Consider the following 26,211-nt stretch of genomic DNA (forward strand, 5'->3'; position numbering starts at 1 on the left):
ACTCAAAATTGAGCTCAGGTGCATCCTGTTTCCACTGATCATCCTTGAGATGTTTCTACAACTTGATTGGAGTCCACCTGTGATAAATTCAGCTGATTGGACATGATTTGGAAAGGCACACACCTGTCTATATAAGGTCCCACTGTTAACAGTGCATGTCAGAGCACAAACCAAGCCATTGACTGTAGACCTCCAAGACAGGATTGTATCGAGGCACAGAGCTGGGGAAGGGTACAGAAAAAATTCTGCAGCATTGAAGGTCCCAATAAGCACAGTGGCCTCCATCATCCATAAATGGAAGAAGTTTGGAACCACCAGGACTCTTCCTAGAGCTGGCCGCCCGGCCAAACTGAGCGATCAGGGGAGAAGGGCCTTAGTCAGGGAGGTGACCAAGAACCCGATGGTCACTCTGACAGAGCTCCAGCATTTCTCTGTGGAGAGAGGAGAACCTTCCAGAAGAACAGCCATCTCTGAAGCACTCCACCAATCAGGCCTGTATGGTAGAGTGGCCAGATGGAAGCCACTCCTCAGTAAAAGGTACATGACAGCCCGCCTGGAGGACTCTCAGACCATGAGAAACAAAATTCTCTGGTCTGATGAAACAAAGATTGAACACTTTGGCCTGAATGGCAAGCATCATGTCTGGAGGAAACCAGGCACCGCTCATCACCTGGCCAATACCATCCCTACAGTGAAGCTTGGTGGTGGTAGCATCATGCTGTGGGGATGTTTTTCAGCGGCAGGAACTGGGAGACTAGTCAGGATCGAGGGAAAGATGAATGCAGCAATGTATAGAGACATCCTTGATGAAAACCTGCTCCAGAGCGCTCTGGACCTCAGACTGGGGCGAAGGTTCATCTTCCAACAGGACAACGACCCTAAGCACACAGCCAAGATAACAAAGGAGTGGCTACGGGAGAACTTTGTGAATGTCCTTGTGTGGCCCAGCCAGAGCCCAAACTTGAACCCGATTGAACGTCTCTGGAGAGATCTGAAAATGGCTGTGCACCGACGCTTCCCATCCAACCTGATGGAGCTTGAGAGGTCCTGCAAAGAAGAATGGGAGAAACTGCCCAAAAATATGTGTGCCAAGCTTGTAGCATCATACTCAAAAAGACTTGAGGCTGTAATTGGTGCCAAAGGTGCTTCGACAAAGTATTGAGCAAAGGCTGTGAATACTTATGTACATGTGATTTTTGTTTTTTATTTTTAATAAACTTGCAAAGATTTCAAACAAACTTCTTTCACATTGTCATTATGGGGTATTGTTTGTAGAATGATGAGGAAAATAATGAATTTAATCCGTTTTGGAATAAGGCTGTAACACAAAATGTGGAAAAAGTGAAGCGCTGTGAATACTTTCGGGATGCACTGTATCCGTCAAAATGCCATACTTAAAGTTAGTGTAACTATAGTAAAACCATGATGATATAAGGGCATGAAGCAAAAGTGTGGCTGAAATAGCATCTCAGCACGCTCGCTGAAAGGATCAGTAAGACATTTAGTCAGTAAAACAGGCAGTGTTAGATCAGGGTGGAAAAAATTTTAATTGTTGGCCACGCAGTGTTTAAACCTTCAAGTCACAACAGGCATGATTCTATAATTTAACAAAATTAATTTACTTGCTGAAGAGTGTCTGTCATATGACCTCTGATGCAAGAAGATAAAATCAAAGGTGGGAACCTTAGTCATAACACACAATCTGCACACAGATTTCATTTATTACCTGTAAAATTTGACTAGTTATCCTTTGTGCTAGTCATTAAGGCCACTGATGATCAGCATGGACCCATCCAGCTGAAACCCCAACATAAACCTCAACATCACTCACTGCATTTTTACAAAATCAAATTCTTTTGCTTTATCATCAATTACTAATTAAAGGTAAAATTCCCCTATTAACAAAAATAGGAAAGGAGTGGGAGAAACACATTGTTTTCATGAACAATAATCATCTCACCACAGCATCTCATGTCCTGAAAATAGCATCTAACACGTTGTATGTTTTCTAGGACAATGGTCACCAATGTCACCCAAGTATGGCTCAAATAACAAATACAGGCTGTTCATTTAGACAGCAGTGTTGAAAACACCCACGGTGTTGAAAGCTTTGAAAGGCACTAACATGTCTCCACCTTTTCTGTCTTGATATACCTGAGACTCAATGCTGAGTGGTTAGCACCTGGAAAGAGAGAGGTGAGAAACACAGATTCCAGTAAGCGGTAATCAAACAAAAAGGAAACAGTCCATTTATCCAAGAAAGGCTGACTATGTGTGGAGTAGGGTCTTCATCGGGCCGTTTTTGGCTAGCGAGTAGATATGTGCATTCATGACAGTTCTCGAAAACTGTACGGGAAGGGGACTCGCAAGAGTTTGTCCTTCACAGAACACTTCTGCTTTAATGAATGCAAAAAAGATTCTAGGAAATCTCGTCAACTCTGCTTGGTTCCTCAGTCATTTTGGAGAACAAACAGATGGATCATGGATGCAAACACAACAAATTAGATGATGTGCATAGGCCAGAGGAACATGTGCAGAATACCCACACAAATTAACAAAGACACACATTCACGCACACACAGAAAAAGGTAATGGCTAACAGATTGCAACCAGTAGCCTTGATACCAACATACCCCTATCCATATGTGTATGCAGACACAAACATTTGGATCGTGACATAACCATCATATACAAGATACATGACATTAGTCTTCCACTTTGTACCACGACCCTGAGCAGCTTTTTGTTTAGCTTATAAAAATCAGTGTCTGGATTTTTAAATAGACATCTCATGATGCATCGCTATGGTCCAGTCTCAGCCAGGGAATTCAAGTCCTGTCCTGTTCCTGCCCTTCTGTTTCACCTCAATCCTTCGGCTTCTCTACTGTTTTGAATTCAAGCAGACACATTGACATCTCGCAGTGCGATGGTCCCATTGGTGGGTGGTGTGTCCGTGGGTGGGGAGGGGGCGGAAGGTGGAGATGTGTGTAAAGAAGGGGCTGTGCTGGTGTTGAGGGCACTACTTTGGAACAGTATTTGCTGTAGAGTCCTGCGTAAATTAGGGTGCAAACGGGCCTGAGTTTGATAAAATACTTCCACAGCAAAACACTTCATCACTCCTCCACACAGATCCTCGTATAAGGGCACTGTGTACATCCGTGAGGTCTGGAGAGTCGAGAGGAAAAATAAGACAGTTAAAGACTTCCCAGTGGTAGGATAGACAAGATAAAATACTTATTTTCTATAAATACAAAAGGCCTTCTCTTAAAACTGCACACGAGTACAAAGGTCAAGTCATATTTCCCTAGTGAAAACAGTATTAGAACACTTGCGGACTTGCATGACTACCCATTTTTACTAGTAGATAAGATGCCCAGAAAGGTAGCCGAGTAGTCAGCGGGTCAATGTTTACCTTATGTAAATGACTCGGAGGTTGCATTAACCAAATACAAGAAAGAAAACCATTTAAACCATAGTATGTTGTAAATGTGTGGCTTCATTCCTTCCTCTTCATGTCATGGTGCAAAAACAGTCATGTCCCTAGTGTTATTTGATGGATTTCAGGGCGCATTGGAAGAATTTGGGTTTCTTTGAAAATGAACACTTTAAATGTCCACAGCGCTTTGCATCGAGTTTCCTTCATACATGCTTTGAAAACGCAAAACGCGTGTTCACTTTATTTGCACTTTAGCATTATTCCAAATATATTTTGCATATATTTGCAAATGTATTTGCAAGCACATACTCAGGATGCAGTTTTTAGACTAAGGACTCACCGTATGGAACAAGCACAACTGAAATCATGTAATGCACGATTATCATGTCGGCACAGACTAAATGTGACGTCTAGTGGCAGGACTAACTGAGTAGTCGGTGTAACCCCTACACTAGTATAACTTTGACTAGTATCCCATACATATATAAATAACCTCCTCCATGTAGTAAACTAAAGGAGTAAGTCACGAGAGGTGCTGCTATAATGGCTTCAAGTGGCTTATTGGTTTTATAAAGTGGTGGCAATAGCAACACCACTGTTCAATAAATAATTACATTTATTATTAATAATTATCACAATAAACAATTCTTAGGCTAATGAAGGTCAAGATTCATTCGTTGCTCTGTTCACTGTCTTCATTTTAGAAAAAGATAATCAATACAGAATTCTTTTGATAAGGTGAAAAAAAGGAACCAGCCAAACCGGTTGTGATTAAGCATTTCTTTTTTTACATTTCCGAAAAAGAGTTATGACGTCATTAGCAGTTAATATTTAAAGACTAGCAGAAAGTGTTTATTAGAAACACTGGAATATTGAACTGTCCTTTAAAGAAAGCAAAACTCAGTTTATACTGAGGGGAGGGGGAAAAAAGGGTGAGTTGAAAGGGATGTATTAAAGTGGCACTCAAAGGGATGGTTCACCCAAAAATTTAACTTCAGTCAATATTTCCTCACCCTGTGTTGTTATAACTAGGGCCGGGTATCGGCAGCCACCTCACGATACGATACAGTTTGCAATACACGTCACAATTTAATATATTGTGATGCATCACGAGACTTACAGTATGTCACAGTTTGATACATCACAATATCAGTATTCGATTGTAATTCACAAGCTTTCAATTCCAATTCATTTGGGTATATTTCAGTTATAATATCTTATTTGCTTACATGAAAGAAAAAAATTCTCTTTCAGCTAATGCTGTTATTAATTATACAGGGGGAACTTCTAACTTAAATTAAGGAAATATTAATTTTACAAATTGTATTTTATCATTAGTTTTTAATCATTAGTTCCATGTTTTCCATCAATAAATATCTCTCGAAACAGCATATAAACTCAGCAAAAAAAGAAACGTCCTCTCACTTTCAACTGCTTTTATTTTCAGCAAACTTAACATGTGTAAATATTTGTATGAACATAAAAAGATTCAATAACTAAGACATTAACTGAACAAGTTTCACAGACATGTGACTAACAGAAATGGAATAATGTGTCCCTGAACAAAGGCGGGGTCAAAATCAAAAGTAACAGTCAGTATCTGGTGTGGCCACCAGCTGCATTAAGTACTGCAGTGCATCTCTTCCTCATGGACTGCACCAGATTTGCCAGTTGTTGCTGTGAGATGTTACCCCACTCTTCCAACAAGGCACTTGCAAGTTCCCGGACATTTCTGGGGGGAATGGCCCTAGACCTCACCCTCCAATCCAACAGGTCCCAGACATGCTCAATGGGATTGAGATCCGGGCTCTTCGCTGGCCACGGCAGAACATTGACATTCCTGTCTTGCAGGAAATCACGCACAGAACGAGCAATATGGCAGGTGGCATTGTCATGCTGGAGGGTCATGTCAAGATCAGCCTGCAGGAAGGGTACCACATGAGGGAGGAGGATGTCTTCCCTGTAACTCAGTGTTGAGATTGCCTGCAATGACGACAAGCTCAGTCCGATGATGCTGTGACACACCGCCCCAGACCATGATGGACCCTCCACCTTCAAATTGATCCCGCTCCAGAGTACAGGCCTCAGTGTAACGCTCATTCCTTCGACGATAAACACGAGTCCAACCATCGGCGACGTTGTTGCCGGTGATGTCTGGTAAGGACCTGCCTTACAACAGGCCTACAAGCCCTCAGTCCAGCCTCTCTCAGCCTATTGCAGACAGTCTGAGCACTGATGGAGGGATTGTGCATTCCTGGTGTAACTCGGGCAGTTGTTGTTGCCATCTTGTACCTGTCCCGCAGGTGTGATATTCGGATGTACATATCCCGTGCAGGTGTTGTTACACGTGATCTGCCACTGCGAGGATGATCAGCTGTCCTTCCTGTCTCCCTGTAGTGCTGTCTTAGGTGTCTCACAGCACGGACATTGCAATTTATTGCCCTGGCCACATCTGCAGTCCTCATGCCTCCATGCAGCATGCATAAGGCACATTCACGCAGGTGAGCAGGGACCCTGGGCATCTTTCTTTTGGTGTTTTTCAGAGTCAGTAGAAAGGTCTTATTAGTGTCCTAAGTTTTTATAACTGTGACCTTAATTGACTACCGTCTGTAAGCCGTTAGTGTCTTAATGACCGTTCCACAGGTGCATGCTCATTAATTGTTTATGGTTCATTGAACAAGCATGGAAAACATTGTTTAAACCCTTTACAATAAAAATCTGTAAAGTTATTTGGATTTTTACAAAATTATCTTTAAAATACAGTGTCCTGAAAATGGGACATTTTTTTTTGCTGAGTTTATTATATTGCATATATACTGTATATTTTGTTACATATTTGATGTTTAAATGCCTAATTTGTACTATTTACAAGTATTTACATTGATATGTAGAACAAGTGCTAAAATGGTACAGTCTCTTTAAGGCAAGTGGCAGGACTTTGATAGAAGTGTTTGTTTTGGTCAAATGGCTTCTTTACAGCATCCGTGATGTGTGTGATTGGAATTAAATGTTTCTTTTGTTGTTTTTGATCGATAACTGACTATAGAGAACAGAAAGGGTATTAAAATAGACATTATTCAATGACAAATGGATTGCGTGAGTCTCAATACATGGAAAGAGTCAAAACATTTAATCTCACACAGTGAAAAGATCTCGGTGCTGAACTTCTTCGGCATCACACTACTCAATCACTGGTGAGTGAAATCTGAAAAATCACACACATTTTTAGTCTCATAAGTGAGTGATTTAGGGTGAGGGTTGTGGATAGAAAAAGCGATCTTGGGATTTTTTTATCGACATCCGATCATTCAAATGAAGATCACGATTAAGTGGAAAATCAAAATTTCTTCTCAGCCCTAGAGCCACACATCCGTGAGAGAGACCCTGTGTGTCCGCAAGAGAAATGGCCTCAGTTTTAGTCTCTCTCACACCTCATAGAAACGTTTCTATGTTCTATGTGCTCTGACTGCACTGAGGAACACCGCTTTCTGAGTTTACACTTATTTAGACAACCTGCCTCTTCTTTATTGAAATGCTAGACATGATATGAATACAAAAATAGTTTAATGTAAATATATATACATGGATCTAAAGTATCGATACAATATTGTGAGGAAAAAGTATCGCAATATATCAATATTTGATTGTATTGGCATTGGCCTAGTTATAACCCCATATGACTTTTGCTTAACACAATTTTTTTTTTGAAAAAAATAAAATTGTGCTCAGTTATGTCATACAATGGCAATTTATGGTAATCACCTCTTCAAGCTTCAAAAAGGAAACAAAAGTATAATTCAGAAGTCTAACAAATTATTGTATGCGACTCAAACCAAAAGAAACACACCGAAATCGAATTTATTATTTAGTGAAAATCTTCACTGACTGTTGCTCTCCTGTGCGCGTGAGAGTGCACAAGAGCAATAGAATATATAGCCCCCACTCGCAGGATGGGTGTTCAAAAAACTCATTTGTTTACTTATCTAAAACAGATCCGCCACAGTGCACAGGAAAGCAACGGTTGAAGATTTTCACTAAATAATACATAAGAATTTGGTTTGTTTCTCTCCAAACCTTATCGTATGCCTTAAGAACAAGACATGAGTCGCAAACAATTATTTATAATTATAAACTTATGCTTGAAAAGGTGGTCACCATAATCTGCCATTTGTATGACATCAGTGTGCACAACATTTTTCACAATTTCTCCCTTTGTGAAAGTCCTATGGGGTTCTAGCAACACGGGGATAATTAAACAATGACTGAATTTTTTTTTATTTTTTTTTTGGGATGAACTTATCCCTTTAACTCACTGAAACACATTGTGATCCTTTTAGCTGTCCCTATTTACTTCCTCCACAATCTCAAAGTATGTTTGTGCCCTCTCACAAGCATATGGAAATGCTATATGAATGTTCTCTCAGCTACAGTCTGAGGCACTTCAATTAAAATACTTCATTAACTCACGTGCTTATGTAAGAAGCTGCGAACTCGAGGCAGATTGGGATAAAAGCTGTTCCGCACCACGATCTGCAGCCATCGAATCTGGACTTCAGCGTTCATGTCATCCAACAATGCAGAGTAGCAGCTTGAGAGAAGACTCATCACCTCTGAACAGCCAATTAAATTTCACATTACAAGTAAACAAATGTCAAGACATCAAAGGAACAGCCTACAATGCAAATAAATCGGAGGGTGGACTACCTTGTGGCAAAGGTGAGCGGTCTAGAAGTCGGTCCAGGAAGAGGACGGTCTGGAAGGTGCTCCAGGTGGAGAGGTCAAATGTTGCAATCACCTGGGGGTCAGGGGCATCGGTGCCCCAGAGGTCACACAAGTGCTGGACAGGGCCTGTTAGAGCCCTACCCGCCGAGAGATCTGGTTCACATAATGGAAGACCACAGCCATTTAGCCATCGTTCAAATTCCAGTCCTGAGCAAGAGGAGAGACAAAGAGGAAGGAAGGAGGGGGGAAAGAAGTGTCACATTTCTGTTTATTTAGCCTCCATCTCTCACACAGTTAGTGTTGCTTTGACCCTTTGCTGTGTGTTATGACTGGCTCAACGGGGATATTCCTGAGGACAAATGGAGCACAGCGAGATGATTAAGTATCTGTGTGCATTAATCATCATCTCTCATTTTGTGGGTGTGAGTAAGTTGCCACGACTCACCCTCTCGTTGAGCAACGCAGCTCTCCTTCAGCTCAGGGAAGAAGCCGAGGAAGAAGTCCAATAGATCCTGAGCGACTACGCTGCTGAACCTGAACTTCTCAATGTAGGCCTACACAACCCAGGGTGGAAAGATTCAGAAAAAGATGATAAGTGTGTTCTATGCCTTATGCACTATGAGGTATGAAAAATCATGTAAGTGTTGTGATTGTTTGGTGTGTTTCTCACCCTAAGAAAACTGTCAAATCTCTTGATGTCACCACACAGCTGTGAGAGGTAAGAAACAAAGCAGAAGCCTTTCTCATAGGTGAAAAGATTCATTAGACTACTGGGGTTTATACCTGTGAAGAAAGAGAAGGAAAATAAATAACATGATACCCTGACCCACAATTCATGTGTTTGATACATACACATTTTACAGACAGACTGAACTTTGCAAATGTAGTAGAGATAAGTACAAGTAAAGATAAGTAACAAGGAATTATGGAAGTTTTTAGAAGTCCTCTATGTACCACAAAGCTATTTCAGGTGTAGGGAGAAAGCACAATGTGCCAAACCACATAGACTATGAAACATACAAAAGCAGGATATTGTTATAAGGACTGTACCTGGCTCAAATTTTGCCTGCAGCTTACTAACAGGGTTGTTATCTCCAAGAAGACGCATCTGTCTGTGAAGAGCATCTAAACGGAACACTGTCTCAAGACAGGTGAAGGCTTCTCCTGTACCAAAGTAGTGAGCAGATAAATGTAAGGAGGATTCTGGGATATGGGTAGGTATGAATAACTGCACATTGAAAATTTGCATTTGTCAGGGCATACTGTAACACTTGTGTAAAAACAGGCATTGTTCTACGAAAGTATGAATATAAGTGCATGGTATCTATACCTAAGTATGTGTTTACCATAGCCCTACATAGTGCTATGTTTCTGTATGTACGGAATGTAGGATATGTATAAGGATGTGTTTACCATAGGCCTCTGTTGTAATGCGTCTCTGAGCATAAGTGGCCAGACCCTCACTGAGCCACATCTCTTCCCAGGTTGCATTGGTGACAGCATTGCCAAACCAGCCGTGAGCAATTTCATGGATGACATCAATCAGCAAAAATTCCTGACTTTCCAGTATGGAGGAAATGATGAAGGTAAGACAAGGGTTTTCCATGGCAACGATGGGGAAGGAAGGAGGAAGGAACACTATGTCATACCTGCAAAGAGGTAGGTTGATGGCTGAATATACACAGACTGTGTGAAATTATTGATATAAATAAAAAGTAATACAATATGTATTTTTGGCTGTCAATCGATACAAATTTTTAATCAAATTAATTGCGTGATATGCTGAATAATACATTGCATATATAAATATTTGCTGAGAAAGCCCCTCAAATATGGAGCAGAGGAATCCAGTAACACTTGCAGTGATAAACTTTATTGGTGCCGAAAAGCGTTCGTTTGTGTTATTTTAAAGTCCAATAAAGTTTATCACTGCAAGTGTTGCTGGATTCCTCTGCTCCATTCCTATTGTTTCTATCCATGCACCTTGTGAGTGGGTAAAGTAGCGCCAGATCTACTTCTACAATAAAGCCCAAATGTTCAAATGTTTAATAAAATTAATTACATGATATACCGATTAATTAGTTGCAAAATAGTTTATATTTAATCATATTTAAATAATCATAAATATAATATATACAATAATTCAGATAATTAAAATGCATTACATTATTGTGGCAGACAAGTGCAGAATTGATTAGGCAACAAAAAGTGGCCTAATAAAATAAATAAATAAACAAAAAGGCAATATATTGTTTATTTCCAAAGCCTATCATTGGCCTACAGTACACAGCAATCCATATTGTAATTGAATTCATCAATCTGTCCGAAATAGATTTATTATAAGGGCTTTATCTAAGGACGTGTCCATGTAGACCTGCGTCAGATGGACGCTTTTCACCTTGGCTGCATCATGTCATAAACACAGCGTTTTAGAATTCTGTGTCAAGTTAAATGTAGTTTGAAACTTAGAAAAACATGTCTCGAGACCCCTTCATTCGTAGTTGCACTCAGTCCAGCTGTGTTTGAACATGTCCTCATCTTGTGCTGTAGCTAGTGTAAAGTAAGCCTGAATTTGGTTTGTTCTTTATACAGCTGCGCATTGCCTTTAGAGCTGGAGTTTTCTTTACTGCCCCCCGCTGAAAACACTTCAAGCTTGAATTGCTCCGATGGTAGGAATATTCCATATTACAGTCTGGGGTACATAATTGCATTAATTTTTTTACCGCATTATGTTTTCATATAATTAATCGCACTGAATTAACATGTTGAAGATATATATATATATATATATATATATATATATATATACACACATATACACACACACACACATTTATATATTTACAGTGCATTCAGAAAGTATTAAGACCCCTTCATCTTTTTCCACATTTTATGTTGCAGCCTTATGCTAAAATGCTTAAAATTATTTTTTTCACATCAATCTACACTCATATCCCATAATGACAAGGCAAAAACCTATTTTTTTTAATAACTTTGCAAATTTATTAAAAAGAAAAAATGTAAATAACACATTGATAAGTATTCAGACCCTTTGCTTTAACACTTGAAATTTAGCTCAGGTGCATCCCATTTCTCTGGATCATCATTGAGATGATTCTACACTTTGATTAGAATCCACCTGTGTCAAATTCCATTGATTGGACATGATTTGGAAAGGCACACACCTGTCTATATAAGGTCTCACAGCTGAAAATGCATATCAGAGCAAAGATCAAGCCATGAGGTCAAAGGAACTACCTGCAGAGCTCAGAGACAGGATTGTGTCGAGGCACAGATCTGGGGAAGACTACAAAAACATTTTGGCTGCATTGAAGGTTCCCAAGAGCACAGTGGCCTCCATAATTCTTAAATGGAAGAAGTTTGGAACAACCAGGACTCTTCCTAGAGCTGGCAGCCTGGCCAAACTGAGCAATTGGGGAGAAGGGCCTTCGTAAGAAAGGTGACCAAGAACCCGATGGTCACTCTGGTTGAGCTCCAGAGATCATGTGTGGAGATGGGAGAAACTTGCAGAAGGACAACCATCACTGCAACATTCCACTGATCTGGGCTTTATGGCAGAGTGGCCAGACGAAAGCCTCTCCTCAGTGCAAGACACATGAAAGCCTGCTTGGAAGGATTCTCAGACTGTGAGAAACAAGATTCTCTGGTCTGATGAAACAAAGATTGAACTGTTTGGCCTCGATTCCAAGCGTCATGTCTGGAGGAAACCAGGCACCGCTCATCACCTGCGCAATATCATCCCAACGGTGAAGCATGGTGGTGGTAGCATCATGCTGTGGGGGTGTTTTTCAGCAGCAGGGACTGTGGGACTGGTCAGGATTAAAGGAAAGCTGAATGCAGCACAATACAGAGATATCCTTAATGAAAACCTGGTCCAGAGTGCTCCGGACCTCAGACTGGGACAAAGTTTCACCTTCCAACAGGACAATGACCCTAAGCACACCGCCAAGACAACGCAAAAGTGGCTTAGGGACAACTCTGTGAATGTCCTTGAGTGGTCCAGCCAGAGCCTGGACTTGAACCCAATCGAACATCTCTGGAGAGACCTGAAAATGGCTGTCCACCGACGGTCCCCATCCAGCCTGACAGAGCTTGAGTGGCTCTGCAGAGAAGCATGGCAGAAAATCACCAAATCCAGGCATGCAAAGCTTGTCGCATCATACCCAAAAATACTTGAAGCTGTAATCACTGCCAAAGGTGCTTCAACTAAGTACTGAGTTAAGGGTCTGAATACTTATGTGATATTTCAGTTTTTTCTTTTTAGTAAATTTTGTAAAGTTATCAAAAATCTGGTTTTTGCTTTGTCATTATGGGGTATGGAGTGTAGATTGATGCGAATTTTGTTTTATTTTAAAGCATTTTATCATAAGGCTGTAACATAAAATGTGGAAAAAAAATTAAGGGGTCTGAATACTTCCTGAATGCACTGTATGTATGTGTGTGTGTGTGTGTGTGTGTGTGTGTGTGTGTGTGTGTGTGTGTGTATATATATATATATATATATATATATATATATATATATATATATATATATATATATATATATATATATATATATATATATATACACACACAGCTCTGGGAAAATTAAGAGACCACTGCAAAATTATCAGTTTCTCTAGATTACCTATTTATAGGTATGTGTTTTAGTAAAATGAACATTTTTGTTTTATTCTATAAGGTACTGACAACATTTCTCCCAAATTCCAAATAGAAATATTGTCATTTAGAGCATTTATTTGCAGAAAATGACAAATGGTCAAAATTACAAAAAAAATGCAGTGTTTTCAGACCTCGAATAATGCAAAGAAAACAAGTTCATATTCATTTTTAAACAACGCAATACTAATGTTTTAACTTTTATATTTTCAATCACAGCTTTCATGAATCTTGTCATGCTCTCTACCAGTCTTTTACATTGCTGTTGGGTGACTTTATTGCCACTCGTGGCGCAAAAATTCAAGCAGCGTGGCTTTGTTTGATGGCTTGTGGCCATCCATCTTCCTCTTGATCACATTCCGGAGGTTTTCAATAGGGTTCAGATCTGGAGATTGGGCTGGCCATGACAGGTTCTTGATCCGGTGGTCCTCCATCCACACCTTGATTGACCTGGCTGTGTGGCATGGAGCATTGTCCTGCTGGAAAACCCATTCCTCAGAGTTGGGGAACATTGTCAAAGCAGAAGGAAGCAAGTTTTCTTCCAGGATAACCTTGTACATGGCTTGATTCATGTGTTCTTCACAAAGACGAATCTGCCCGATTCCAGCCTTGCTGAAGCACCCCCAGATCATCACCGATCCTTCACCAAATTTCACAGTGGGTGCGAGACACTGTGGCTTGAAGGCCTCTCCAGGTGGAGGATCGGTGATGATCTGGGGGTGCTTCAGATAATCTTGTCAGTACTTCACAGAATAAAACTAAAATGTTCATTTTACTCAAACACATAGTAAATCATGAGAAACTGATAATTTTGCAGTGGTCTCTTAATTTTTTCCAGAGCTATATATATATATATAAAATATTATGTATGGAACTGACCTTCCCCAAACATAAGGCCCAAAGAGCCCCTCTGCAACATTGAGCCAGCGCTCCACACTGCCACCAAGCTTACTGACTGCACAAGTCAGAATGCAAGGCTCGGCCCACACACGACTCCTGAGAGCAGAGAGCAAAGAGATTATGGCCCAGGTGAAGCATCATATACTAATGAAAATAATGCACTCTCTTACACAGATTCATAATAATGGACCTGAGATGTTTGTAACGTAGGCCTGCTAAAAAGACTAGCATGAATTTCCAGCAGGCCAATTGTCTGTGATTAAGCAGCCTAATCAAGACATACCAGCACACCAGCATCCCAGGCTGAGGATCAGAATACCACCATCCAAAACACAAATTATGCTGTTTTTTCCAAGATACACTCTACCCCTTCTTAAACACACCTTGGCCCAATGTCTGCATGCTGAAGGTCTCCTGCAACCAGGGCAACTAGGTAGGCTGGGACAGGGTACTCCATGGAGAACTGGAAAACCCTGTCCTGTTTAGAGTATGCACTTCTTGAGGCACTCATCAACACTGTGACACCCTCTGGTACCTGCAATGACAGAGATTGCAAACGCACAGGTAAGGGGGAGGATATCCTTTATTAAAGGTATCGCACGAGTGTACAATAAAAATGAAATGAAACCAGAAAGCAGCAATAATAATGAGCTCTACAGAATTCTGACAAAGTTATATTGGTTGTTCCGAGCAGCCAATTAGACTTACCCTGACAGTGGCAGAATAGGTGCTTTTGACGGCTGGCGTGTCAAAGCAGGGAAAGAACGACCGATTGCAGACAGAGTGACCCTGAGTGAAGACCAATGGACGAGTTTGTCCACATGTCAACTCTGCATCCAGCCACCAGATCTGATGGAGCGACCAGGTAATAATGAGGTGAGGGAGAAACTAACAAATTAATGTTCTCTAAGAGAACAAGACAAGCGCTAGGAACTTGCAAATGCTTTAAGGCAGCTAAAAGCACAAATCCAATTTGCTTAGTATAATTAGTACTTTTAAAAAAAAAGTTGTATAATGGTGTATAGGTAGGCACTGGAGCACTATGGTAATTTCTTTATTTTGTTGTAGTGCCAAAGGTGAATCCAAAGTTGGAAGATTAAATGTTGATTAAGTTGCGGAAACTAAGGACAAATGCCCACATAAAGAGGAGTAGACACAAATACCCATGTTTGTGTGTGTCAATTTTATGCAAAAATACACTGAGTGTGTGTGTGTGTGTGTGTGTGTGTTTTTGCAGGGCTTGAACAGGGAGATAAAAACTAATAAAACAACACAGAGGAGGAGTAAAAAGAGAACCTAAATTTTAAAAATGACCTCCCGTCCCTGCAAAAACAGTTTGTTTGTGACAAAGTGGCAGATAATATGCATTAAACCCGCCACAAAATATTGCCAGAAGTTTGCAGCTCTTCACCGGTAGTGATGAACCTGCAGCAAACCTTTGGCAACAATAGACAATTTTCCACTACTGGCAGACATGCCTACGGCAAATCTGTGGCAACAATGAAAAGTTTGGTGCAAAGCATGTGAAAATGACTGGCAAATTTGCAGCATGTTTGCCACAAGGGTATGCCAGAACTCTGCGTTTTGTAAGAGCCTCTGTGCAAGCGGGAAATTAGATGTTCAGGTTACAATATAAATAATTTAACAATAATCAGACTGTTTTTGCACTCATAGATATCTAGGGTACAACGGGGCTAATGGCCCCGTAAAAGGCCACGTTTGATTTGATTTTCTCCCAAAACATTAAACAGCAACACAAACTACCACAGTACTTTCCTTAACACCTGTTTGTTACTATGCACTGCAAAACATTCCTGATCCATGACATAATTGTGTGCTATGTATAAAGTCTGATTCTGAGGTAATTTGATCTAATATTTAAAAAAAAAAAAAAAAAAATTGTTGCAAAGATATGTAGCTAATGAGAATCCCTGAAATTATAACATTTATTTTGAGAAAATACTTATTTGTCATTTTCAGTATTGTTCCAGGTGATTAAAACTAAAAAAAAAAAAAATAATGACTGTCCAATAAGTGAAAGGATGGTGTTTGGTGTATATATATATATATATATATATATATATATATATATAAATAAAAAAAAAACATTGCTGGCTAAAACCCCCATAAAACAAACTGTTTTTCTTAAAGGAATATTGTGGGTTAAATAGACAGCATTTGGCCAATGCATAAATGTTAAAATACTCAGACACTTATATACAATATCCATATTAACATGATTTTAGTGTAATAAAATCACTTACTGTGTCAAATTGTAGCTAATTTTACAACTTTGTTGTCATGACGATGTAATGTCAACAAACCCTAAAATGACTGTAAAAACGACGATTTAAACAACATTACAGCTCAAATAATACACAGGTTTTATCAGAAGATTTAATGTAGCCTAAGTGCTTTAATAAAATTATAAACTTCACACTTCTGCCTTTAAACCCTCCAAAAATTGACCCCAAATGCTGTCGATTGAGCTTAACTCGTATTGAACCCGGAACATTCCTTTAAATGAGGCGAATAGACTTATGAAAAATGTTCAAAGCTCACATTGACTGATCCAATCACATTGCAGACGAATTTGTTTATAGAATACTTGAGATTTTATGAAATGCCAAATGTGATCTGAAATTACCAGAAAATTGTTAACCCTTTTCTGAAGTGGTTATTTTAAATAAGTAGTCATATCATCGTAATCTGTTCCTCAAATGTATTTGCGGAAGTTGACAAATTTTGCCCTATAGCTATTGTCTCTATATTTACACGATATAATTGTTATCCCATCATATTAAGCCTTAAAACACTTAATGTTTCCCCTCGTCACCTCCCCCCCCCATTAATTTTAATCCAGCAACCTTCTGTTGTTATTCCTTTATTCACAAATGAAGTTGCTCCATCAATATTCAGTAAATAGAAATTGTTTTTTCAATCTTGATACACTTTGTAAGGTGTGCTTTTAGCCCCATTATACCCTACCCATCTTCCATTCAGTATCCTACTAAACAATGGTTACCACAGCCTTTCCAGTAATTATGCCATGTAGTCACAATCATGACCTGGATAACTCGTCTACATAAGTCTACATGCCACTAGACTGGCTGAGGTCAGTACTATCTGTGGCACAAACTGTCCAGTACAGTCACTGTTTTATATCCTTGCAGGAAAAAATGGGCTGAGTCGACAGGCATGTTACAATCTCATTTCTCAAAACACATCTCTAACCTGGCAAAATAAAGCCGTGACAGAAGTAATGGAGGTTATTATCAGCATTAAGGCTCGACTACCGGGATATATTGAATGGAAATTGCATTCCCCCACCACCAACTCTGTGTACAATAGTCTTGTGCAACAAAGGTTTTTTTTTTATTATTAGCGTGCCACAATAGCAGTGTGTCAGCTGTCCCCGTGTTGACCTTACCGCAGGGCCGTCTGTGGTGGTGTAGCGTATGGTGACACGGAAAGCCCGGTGTGGCCGGATCACGGCGGCCGGGAGGCTGATGTTCAGTGAGGAGCCGTAATCGGTGAACGGCTCCACTCGGTAGGTGAGCGAGAGAAACACATCAGGGGCACCGGAGGCACCGGGCACCTTACAGTCCACGGAATGGATTAATAACGAAGGATGCGTGTCCAAAATGAGAGACTGAACACCGGGCTGGACGGGTGTGAGCTCCAGAACCTGCCACCCCGTTATCCTCTTGACGGCGAAGTTCAGGTGGAGGTCCAGATGAAAATGTCGGAGTTTAAAGCTGTGGAAGTTGGACGCCGACGCGACGTCCACCAGGCGACAGTGAGCCAGACTCCGGCCGCCCTCGCAGGACTTACCAGGCACGGTCAGCGCTTTCCGACAGCAGCACAGCGTCGGCCGCTGCAGCTCGGTCATTGTTAAGTTTGGCGAATAAATACACGTTAACGTGACGATTAAACTTTAAAGCGGCAAAAGCGCACGGAGATCTATGGAGTCGAGCTCGGCGGAAAAGAAACAAACGAGCGACAGAGTTTGTTACATTGTTGCTTTAGTTAAAGGAGCGGTCGAGACAGGACAACGAGCAAAGGAGGAAACCAATGCGAGAAATGATACTAAAACGACCAGGAAGGCAGTAAAAACAGGCATAAAAACAACTACAAGAGCAAAACTCTACGTAAAATCCATCACAGCCGTAGACACGACTGAGTTGAGTCCTCCGACCTCCATCTAAAACGGAATGTTTGTGTTGATGTCCCGTTGTCGATACGGCTCACGGTGCGTCTTGAAAGCCCACGAGAGCTCGGTAAAAAACTACTGGGCGAAAAGGATTGGCATAGCGAAGCCCTGGTGGGCAGGAATGGTCTGAGTTAAGTGACTCCCTTAGAAAACAGGAAGTAAAAACGGGAGGAAATCATTTCAAGACGATAAAGTTTTCAAGCTGCAGGGGGGCGCTGCGGAGCTCGTGCAGAACCTCAAAAACTCTGTCCACCTAATGGCACGAAAACAAGACAAGACAGCACAACAGTTGTTATGTATTCAAAATGTAATAGATTTACAGTCATGTCAAGCCCACATTATGTGTTGATAATACACTAATTAACGTCCCACCCATATTGTACATTGGGGGTAATGTAGCTTACCCAGACTGGTAACCCAAAGATAGTTTCAGACCCCATGGGTGGTTTATGAACTATTACCATTGCGCCATTGAGCAAGACACTTAAAGAGTAGTTCGCCCAAAACTTAATACACCTTTATCATCTACTCTCTCTCTCTCTCATGTCGCTTGAAACACATTTTTGGTCCATGTAAAACAAAGGAGTTATCTAGCAAAATGCCTGCTAAGTGCAAGTGTAATACAAAGTGGCTGCCAAGCTCCAAAAAGGATAATTAAAAGATGATGTGCGTAACATTTTAAGTGTTAAAATACTTTATCTTATCTCAGCTTAATATGCAGAGAGAACTATCAGTAAACCATTTGTAAGCTGACTTTCCCGGAAAAGTGTAAACACTGCGGCTCTGTGGGCACATTCAGAATTGTTTGTTTGAGCAGCCCAGCCAGCCTGAAACAGCTACACTTACTCAACCAATGGCATGAGTTTGGGGCGGGACAACCTGTTTATCCGACCAATGGCAGAGGAAAGGGGATATTCTTAAAGATATTTGAAAATAATGTTTATTTTTGCAGTTCCATTTAGCAACACTAGTGCCACCGAACGGAATTGCAAAAATAAACTGTTTTCAAAACTGCTTTCTGAATATGCCATTCATCTGCTGTAGATCAAACAAAGAAATCTCACACCATAAGTTGAGTAATGTTGTTGCGGCGGCTCTGAGTGGGTCACTGAAAACAAACAGGAATTTTTATAGCACCACAGAGATACAGTGACTATGTTTACATGGACACCAGAAAGCGCCTTATTGTGAGAAAGCAGCGTTCCTGTTTACATGCACTGTATAAGCGGCTTTCTCTTTACTCCTGTATACATGCGGCTCCGTCAGTAAGCAGCTTTCTCCACAGCAACATAATCTCCCCACGACGCTTGTGTAAATAACAAACATGGTATCCGAGGAAGACTTCACTCTTTTATTCTGCATTGCTTCGCATTATTTCCAGATATTCCAGAGTTGTTGCTGTGTTTGTTTCCTTAACTTTCCATACTTTGTGATATGCAGTGGAACTACTCTGAAATAATGGGGTTTCCCTCTTACATAAAACTCAGGGATTTCCTCAACGTATCAGCACATATACCCAACGTGAGGGACCATCGATATTTTACATTGGTGTGTATAAATGGGTATAGTTTATAGTGTATGTGCTTTTCCCACTGTACTCTCAGAAATCTTTCCGCTTTGTTGACTTGTTGGGCTCCATCTTATAACGTTTGTTCTCCGGTCTGTTCCACGCACGTGCTCTCCTGAAAAACCTGTTAAAATGCCATTCTCCGGGAGAAATCTAGGTGTGTTAAACCTCTTTCTTTTAATCCCTTAAACGGTTAAAGGGAATCGGTGTTCTCATTTACACGACATTTCAGAATGCTGCTTTCTGCAAAAACCCTGGAATAAACCAATTTCTCAAGTGCATGTAAACGTGGTCAGTGTTTACAGATTTCGAGAAAATTAACCTATGCATGACTTAGTTTTTTATGCATATTAAGCTGGGATAGAAGAAAAGTATTTTAACACTGAAAAAGTTTCATACTAGTAGTTACCATAAAAGTAGTCCTTATATTGCTGCAGCCTGGACATGATTTCAGTGACATGAGGGTAAACAGAGAATGACCAAATATAACTGTTTCAATTAACTATCCCATTAAACATGGCCTTTTCCAGTGGGGGCCCCCCTAGATTTTCCTTGTGCCCCCACGTTGGATGGTGGAAGGACCAAGGGGACCTTTCCGGTCAGACAAAAAGAGAACCTATTGCCCACACTATAGCAATACAATTGTTCATTGTTAGTTTATGTTAGATCATAGTGGATTAACTAATGTTAACTAATACAACTCAAAATTTTAAATATGTATTACTATATGTTGAAATTAACATTAACTAAGATTAATATATGCTGTAAAAGTATTGTTTATTGTTAGTTCGTTAACTTATGTTGTTAACCAATGTTAACTAAAGGAACTTTATTGAGAAATGTTACCAATTTGCCAATTTCATCATCCATGTAATTTCCGATCAACAAAAATATGTAACATTTTAGAACCAGGGTTTTCAATCAGGGGTCTTTTAAAAAGATATTAAAACATACAGAATTAAAAATATAACTATTAAATTTCTAACTATTTTAATGAACATGAAATAATGATACATTCAGTGTATTAGAATTAATGTTTTAATTAAAGTTGTTATAAAGTGTTACTGTGTCTGTAAAGGTTGAAAACCCTGTTTTCAATATTCAGTAATGCAGATCCAACAAAGATATGGGAGATATTTTAACAAATGGCAGTATACCATTACACAATTACCAGTGTTGAAGAATAAGTGTATCTATATAATAGCATATTAATTAGTATCTTGCTTCAATGTGTACTAAAATGACACTCTACACTCTTTGGCATACCTCTGTCATCACTGTTCATTACTGTCAATCCCCTCCAAGTATACCAGAAACACAGACAGACTAAACCTAAAATAACTTTATTGAGACTGTGCTCTCTCCTCCTCTCATTCCACCCTTTTCACAAGGCAATTAAGAAATCATGGTAAGGCTATGAAAAGTAACGGAAAATAACAAACAATTTCGCAGGGTCTGATGAGAGGGCTTTTTCGAAATTAAATTTCTCTTCATGCAGACCACAGATAACAGTCACAACCTGATACAGGAGTTCCATTCAATGTGATCTCGTTGCACCACTGATGTGATAAACAATGTAGCACACAAAACAAAAGGCCCATTCTAGGAAATTTGGTCCATTAAGATTATGCTTGACAAGCATGTCTTTTGGGAAAAATAAAAATTACAGGTGAACTCCTCTGTGAGCGCAAAAGTGCAAAAACAAGCCTAAATGAGATATGCATTCATACGTAAAATTAAAAACCAAAAAATAACCACATTTGGTATAAGCAAATGTTAACAGTGGAAATAGACCACTTAGCTAAATAAAACTGAATCCTTGGTGTGCTGAACAAGGATACAATGAATAAGCAGCACTGTTTCTCTTTAAGAGTCCAACCTACATAGTGCTATTACAGCATCCTGTGGACAACATCACCTGTGCCAGAGTTCAGGGTTCAAGTCACAAGACAACAGTTACACGTACTGAAGACGGTCAAGTTGTCAAAAAATATTAAACAGTAATGAAATATGATACATCTGAATGTATATTACATTCTGTACATAGACCTGTAGAATCAATATAAAAGGACTCTGCAACCACCTTGTAAATATATATATTCCTATAAACAGAGATATATATATACTCTGTAAAACATACCAGTTTGCATGAATGGAACTACATGAAAACTGATTTCTCCCTCCATTATGTAAATATCATTACAGTATCAGTGTTTGTTGACCTTACCATTTAAGCTTACAAGTTGTACATCTTAACAGGCATGCCCCTAATGACAGCCCATGAGTTTCATGGAAATACAATAATCTCCCTCCCCAGGTCCCAACAGGTCTGAAGGAGGGAGTAACATTGAAGCAGCAGTGACTGGAATATTAATGGAGAATGTTCCCTTCAGTCCTCTGGAGTGAAACCTTGGCTCGGACATCCTTTAGCCTCTTACAGAGATTTTGTTCTCCACTGCTGCCAGCATTGCGCAGAAGCGGGAGTTTTCATTGGCCAGAAGCTTGGATGGCTCGTCGAATTCCACCACCTGTGTCAGAAAAAGGAAAAAGGCTACGAGTCAGTATAACACAGGGACCACAGAAAAGGACTTCCTCCATCAGATCTGCTCAAAGGAACCATGAGCACAAACCAGTTTTTACACTTATCAAGGCGTTTCAGATTGGGATATCTTCCCACCACCACAAACTCACTAAAATTTTACTGATTTTACATCAAAAGAAAGAGTGAGTGAATTTGTAATTTAACGCAATGCCAGCTTCCATGGCTATTTTCATAGCAAAAAACAAGTTAATATAAATTTCTGGGTACAATATTAAAAACCTATATAAGGTTTTTAAAATGTATTTTCGATAAAAATTCTAAAAATGATTCAAAAGCGTTTGCTGTGTAAAATAATTTCCTAAAAGAAATAAAACCAGCACAATCGAATAAAATATGCTTCAGAGACAGTGAACTTTGGCATGAGGTGCATAATGGTGGATCTTCGTCTGATATTGAAAACTTATGTGTGAATCTGAAATGTCCTATTCTGCAACGGGTGTACATGATCTGGTCCCAGCGATTGCTCAAGTAAAATATCTGTCTTATTCCAACTACAGGTTTGATTTTTTGTAGTTTGTTTGTTGTGCATTGATCCCATTCAGTTTGCCATTTGTTGATGTAGGAGATTATGGTTGGTTTGAGGTCTGAAGGTGGTATGGAACATTTTTTAAAGATCTGTCGAGAGTGCTTCTTTAGCAGCAGAGTCTGCTTGTTCCTTTTCTGGTATTCCACAATGGCCAGGTACCCAACAAAAGCCTATATTAAAATTCGGAGCCTCCAGAGCTGACAGTTTGATTAAAATCTTTACAAGAGCTGGATGGTCATTTTTGAGTTACGCAAGAGCTTGAAGACAAGATTTTGAATCTGTTATTATTAAGAAATGCCTCTGTTGTGTGGTCTTAATGTAATCCAGAGCTAAAATGATAGCATTGGCCTCTGCTGTAAAAAATTTAGTTTGATTGGGGATCCTTATTCCACTCTTTTGGTGAATGATCGCAAAAGCAGCCGACACATGATCTCCAGACTTTCATCCATCTGTATATATAGGTATGTGATGGAAAAATCACTCTGATAAATAGTAGTTGTTGCACATATTCATTCAGATGGGTTTGGGATTTTTGGTTTCTTGTTAAATCTAGGATTATTTTTCAGGATTATTGAGGTTCCAGGGAGGAATATTGCAATAGTGTGTCTGTTCCAGTATACTTAAATCAGCTTTTAGGTTGACTAGATGAGGTTTAATTCATAATCCAGGAGGTCGAATATACCTTGGTTTACTCTCATACAGACGTGAATATTTGGGTGAAAAAATTGCAAGAAAGGCTGGATATTCTTTGTTAGTCCTCAACATTGTTGTGTATTGAAGGGCTAATTTGAGGCGTCTGTTCTCCAGAGAAAGTTCATTAGACTTTACATACAGACTTCGGTGATGTTCTGAAGGCCTCACGTGCCAAATGTATGCCTTGATGGTGAACTGTGTCCAAAAGCTGGATATATGATTTCTTGGCTGAGCCATACACTATGCTTCCATAGTCCAAAGGTGATCTGATCAGCATTCTGTAAAAGTTTAGCAGAACCGAGCTTTCTGCTCCCCACTTCGTCTTTGCTAAAACCTTTAAAATATCCATGGCTTTAAAACATTTATCCTTTAAAATCTTTATATGAGGGATAAAAGACAATTTACTTTCCAAGGTTATTTCCATGGAATTTGGTCTCCTTGACAACTTTGATGGGATCTCTATCCATAAATAACTCTGGGTCTTGATGAAGAGAGGAAATAATTGGCAAAAATGCATACAGGCTGTTTTGGTCTTTGAAAACTTGAATCCGTTGGACACTGACCAAGTCTGGACTCTATTAATTGTTAGCTGGATTTTTCGTCCAATATAGTTCATGAATTTGCTTCTATAACAAATACAAATGACATCTACGTAAAGGCTGCAGTGAACTTTTGATCCAATGATTTTTGCAATGCTGTTTATACTGATGCTAAAAAGGGTCAATGATAAAATGCTTCCTTAAGGAACTCCTAACTTTTATTTGTGTGAGCTAGAGAGGGTATTACCTACCCTGACTTTAAAATGTCTATTTGATAAAAATTGGCAATAAACTTGGGTAAACGTTCTCTAAAACCAAGTTGATGTGAATCATTTAAAATACAATATTTCCAAGTTGTATCGTAAGCTTTCTCAAAGTCAAAGAAGACAGCAACAGCATGTTCTTTTTTGATAAAAGCATCACAAACATAGCTTTCAAGGCTGATGAGGTGATCTATAGTACTTCTTCCTTTTCTAAATCCACCTTGCTCATTACTTAGAAGATGTTGTGATTCCAGCATCCATACCAGACGTTCATTAACCATTCTCTCCATGGTTTTACATAAACAACTTGTCAAGGCAATAGGGTGGTAGTTGGTAGGATCATTATGATCCTTTCCTGCTTTTGGAATAGGAATATCTTCTGCTTCCTTCCAGGAATATGGACCATCCCCCAATACCCATATGGAGTTAAAAAACATTTAAAAGCAAGGACAGGATAGTATGAGGTAAATTCTTTACAAATTGATAGTGAATATTGTCCAGTCCAGTGGCAGTGTCATGTGATCTCTTTATGGCCCGCAACAGCTCTTCCATTGTGAAAAGTTGATTATAAGGATCCATATTATTAGATGAAAAGTTAACCTCTTTCTTTTCTTCCCGAGCTTGATATGTTTGAAAGGCAGGAAGACAATTCTCAATAGATGAGTTCTTTTCAAAAGTTTCTGCTAGAATATTTGCAATTTCTTGTTTTGTTGTTTACACCGAGCCTTGGTATTTAATGTGTTGAATTTGAGGTCCACTGTACAGACTCTTCATTCTTTGAATGAGATTCCGGACCTTTTTTCCACTAGAGTATTTGATATTAAAGTGGACACAAATTGTCTCAAACGTTGTTTCTTTGCCTCATTTATTACTCTACGTGCTTTAGCTCTATTTATTTTGACTTTAATGAGGTTTTCGGTTGATGGACTTCTGAATAATCTTCTTTCAGCTTTCTTTCGCTCTTTTATAGCCTTTCTGCAGTTGTCATTAAACCATGGCAGCCGTTTTCATTTTGTATTGCTTATGTTTGTGGGATGGTATCGTTAGCTATGGAAATTAAAATTCTGGTAAAATTTTTAATAGGATCCGTATCACTCAGAAACTGCATTGAAACTTTCATAACATAAAGTTTGGAAATCATACCAGTTGGCTTTTTTTAAGTTGCCATCTCTGTACATTTGATGCTTCTCCTCTTCCATTGAAGGTCAAAATTAGTGGAAAATGGTCACTACTTCCTCAAAGGTTATTCCATACTTTCCATGAAAGGTCTAGTAGTAAATCAGGCTGGCAAATAGTTAGGTCAATTGCAGGACAGGTACCATGTCCAGGGTGTAAATAGGTTTGAGACCCATCATTTAAAAGGCATAGGGCATGGTTGTTGATAAAGTCCTCAGTTCTTTTGCCTTTTGTGTTACATTGATTACTACCCCACAAGGTATTGTGTCTGTTAAAATCCTCCATGAGTATGAAGGGGGGAGTAATCTGTTCCACAAGGTTGTCTAGATCTTGATGCTTAAAAGTAATATCCAGTGGAATGCATATAAAGCATATAGTTATATTCTTCTGGAGGGTTAGATGTACTGCTGTTACTTGTAGGTTGCTATTTAGTGAGATGCAACTGTGAATCACATCATTTCTAATTAAAATAGCAGTTCCCCCAGAGGCACGTCTATTGTTTGGACCAAAATAATTACAAATTGTAACATTTTGGGGGGCCTGGGTAGCTCAGCGAGTATTGATGCTGATTACCACCCCTGGAGTCGCGAGTTCAAATCCAGGGTGTGCTGAGTGACTCCAGCCAGGTCTCCTAAGCAACCAAATTGGCCCGGTTGCTAGGAAGGGTACAGTCACATGGGGTAACCTCCTTGTGGTTGTGATTAGTGGTTCTCGCTCTCACTGGAGTGCGTGGTAAGTTGTGTGTGGATCGCGGAGAGTAGCATGAGCCTCCACATGCTGCGAGTCTCCGAGGTGTCATGCACAACAAGCCACGTGATAAGATGCACGGATTGACTGTCTCAGAAGCGGAGGCAACTGAGACTAGTCCTCTGCCACCCGGATTGAGGTGAGTAA

At 39.6% G+C, this 26,211-nt stretch overlaps 2 protein-coding genes across 7 annotated transcripts in view; both read right to left on the reverse strand.

Moving 5' to 3' along the window:
* Positions 1–1,528: 1,528 nt before the first annotated feature.
* On the reverse strand, positions 1,529–20,696 carry LOC127455749 (aminopeptidase RNPEPL1-like). Its single transcript, XM_051723854.1, has 11 exons — positions 17,169–20,696; positions 14,447–14,587; positions 14,122–14,273; positions 13,718–13,834; positions 9,572–9,807; positions 9,209–9,322; positions 8,829–8,941; positions 8,604–8,712; positions 8,141–8,365; positions 7,904–8,046; positions 1,529–3,165 (listed from the first exon to the last, which is right to left on the reverse strand). The coding sequence occupies exons 1-11, from the start codon at positions 17,628–17,630 to the stop codon at positions 2,896–2,898; spliced, it is 2,082 nt and encodes a 693-aa protein (XP_051579814.1). The 5' UTR covers positions 17,631–20,696; the 3' UTR covers positions 1,529–2,895.
* A 149-nt stretch (positions 20,697–20,845) lies between these two features.
* LOC127455741 (ATP-binding cassette sub-family C member 5-like) overlaps positions 20,846–26,211 on the reverse strand; it is a 63,729-nt gene continuing 58,363 nt past the window's right edge. For all 6 annotated transcript variants that reach the window (XM_051723827.1, XM_051723828.1, XM_051723830.1 and 3 more), the window contains one exon: positions 20,846–22,046. In XM_051723827.1, coding sequence (XP_051579787.1) covers positions 21,945–22,046 — 102 coding nt within the window. In that variant the 3' untranslated portion in view covers positions 20,846–21,944. The remainder of the gene's footprint in view (positions 22,047–26,211) is intronic.

The sequence above is a fragment of the Myxocyprinus asiaticus genome, chromosome 18 (genome assembly GCF_019703515.2).
Source record: "Myxocyprinus asiaticus isolate MX2 ecotype Aquarium Trade chromosome 18, UBuf_Myxa_2, whole genome shotgun sequence".
Lineage (NCBI taxonomy): Eukaryota > Metazoa > Chordata > Actinopteri > Cypriniformes > Catostomidae > Myxocyprinus > Myxocyprinus asiaticus.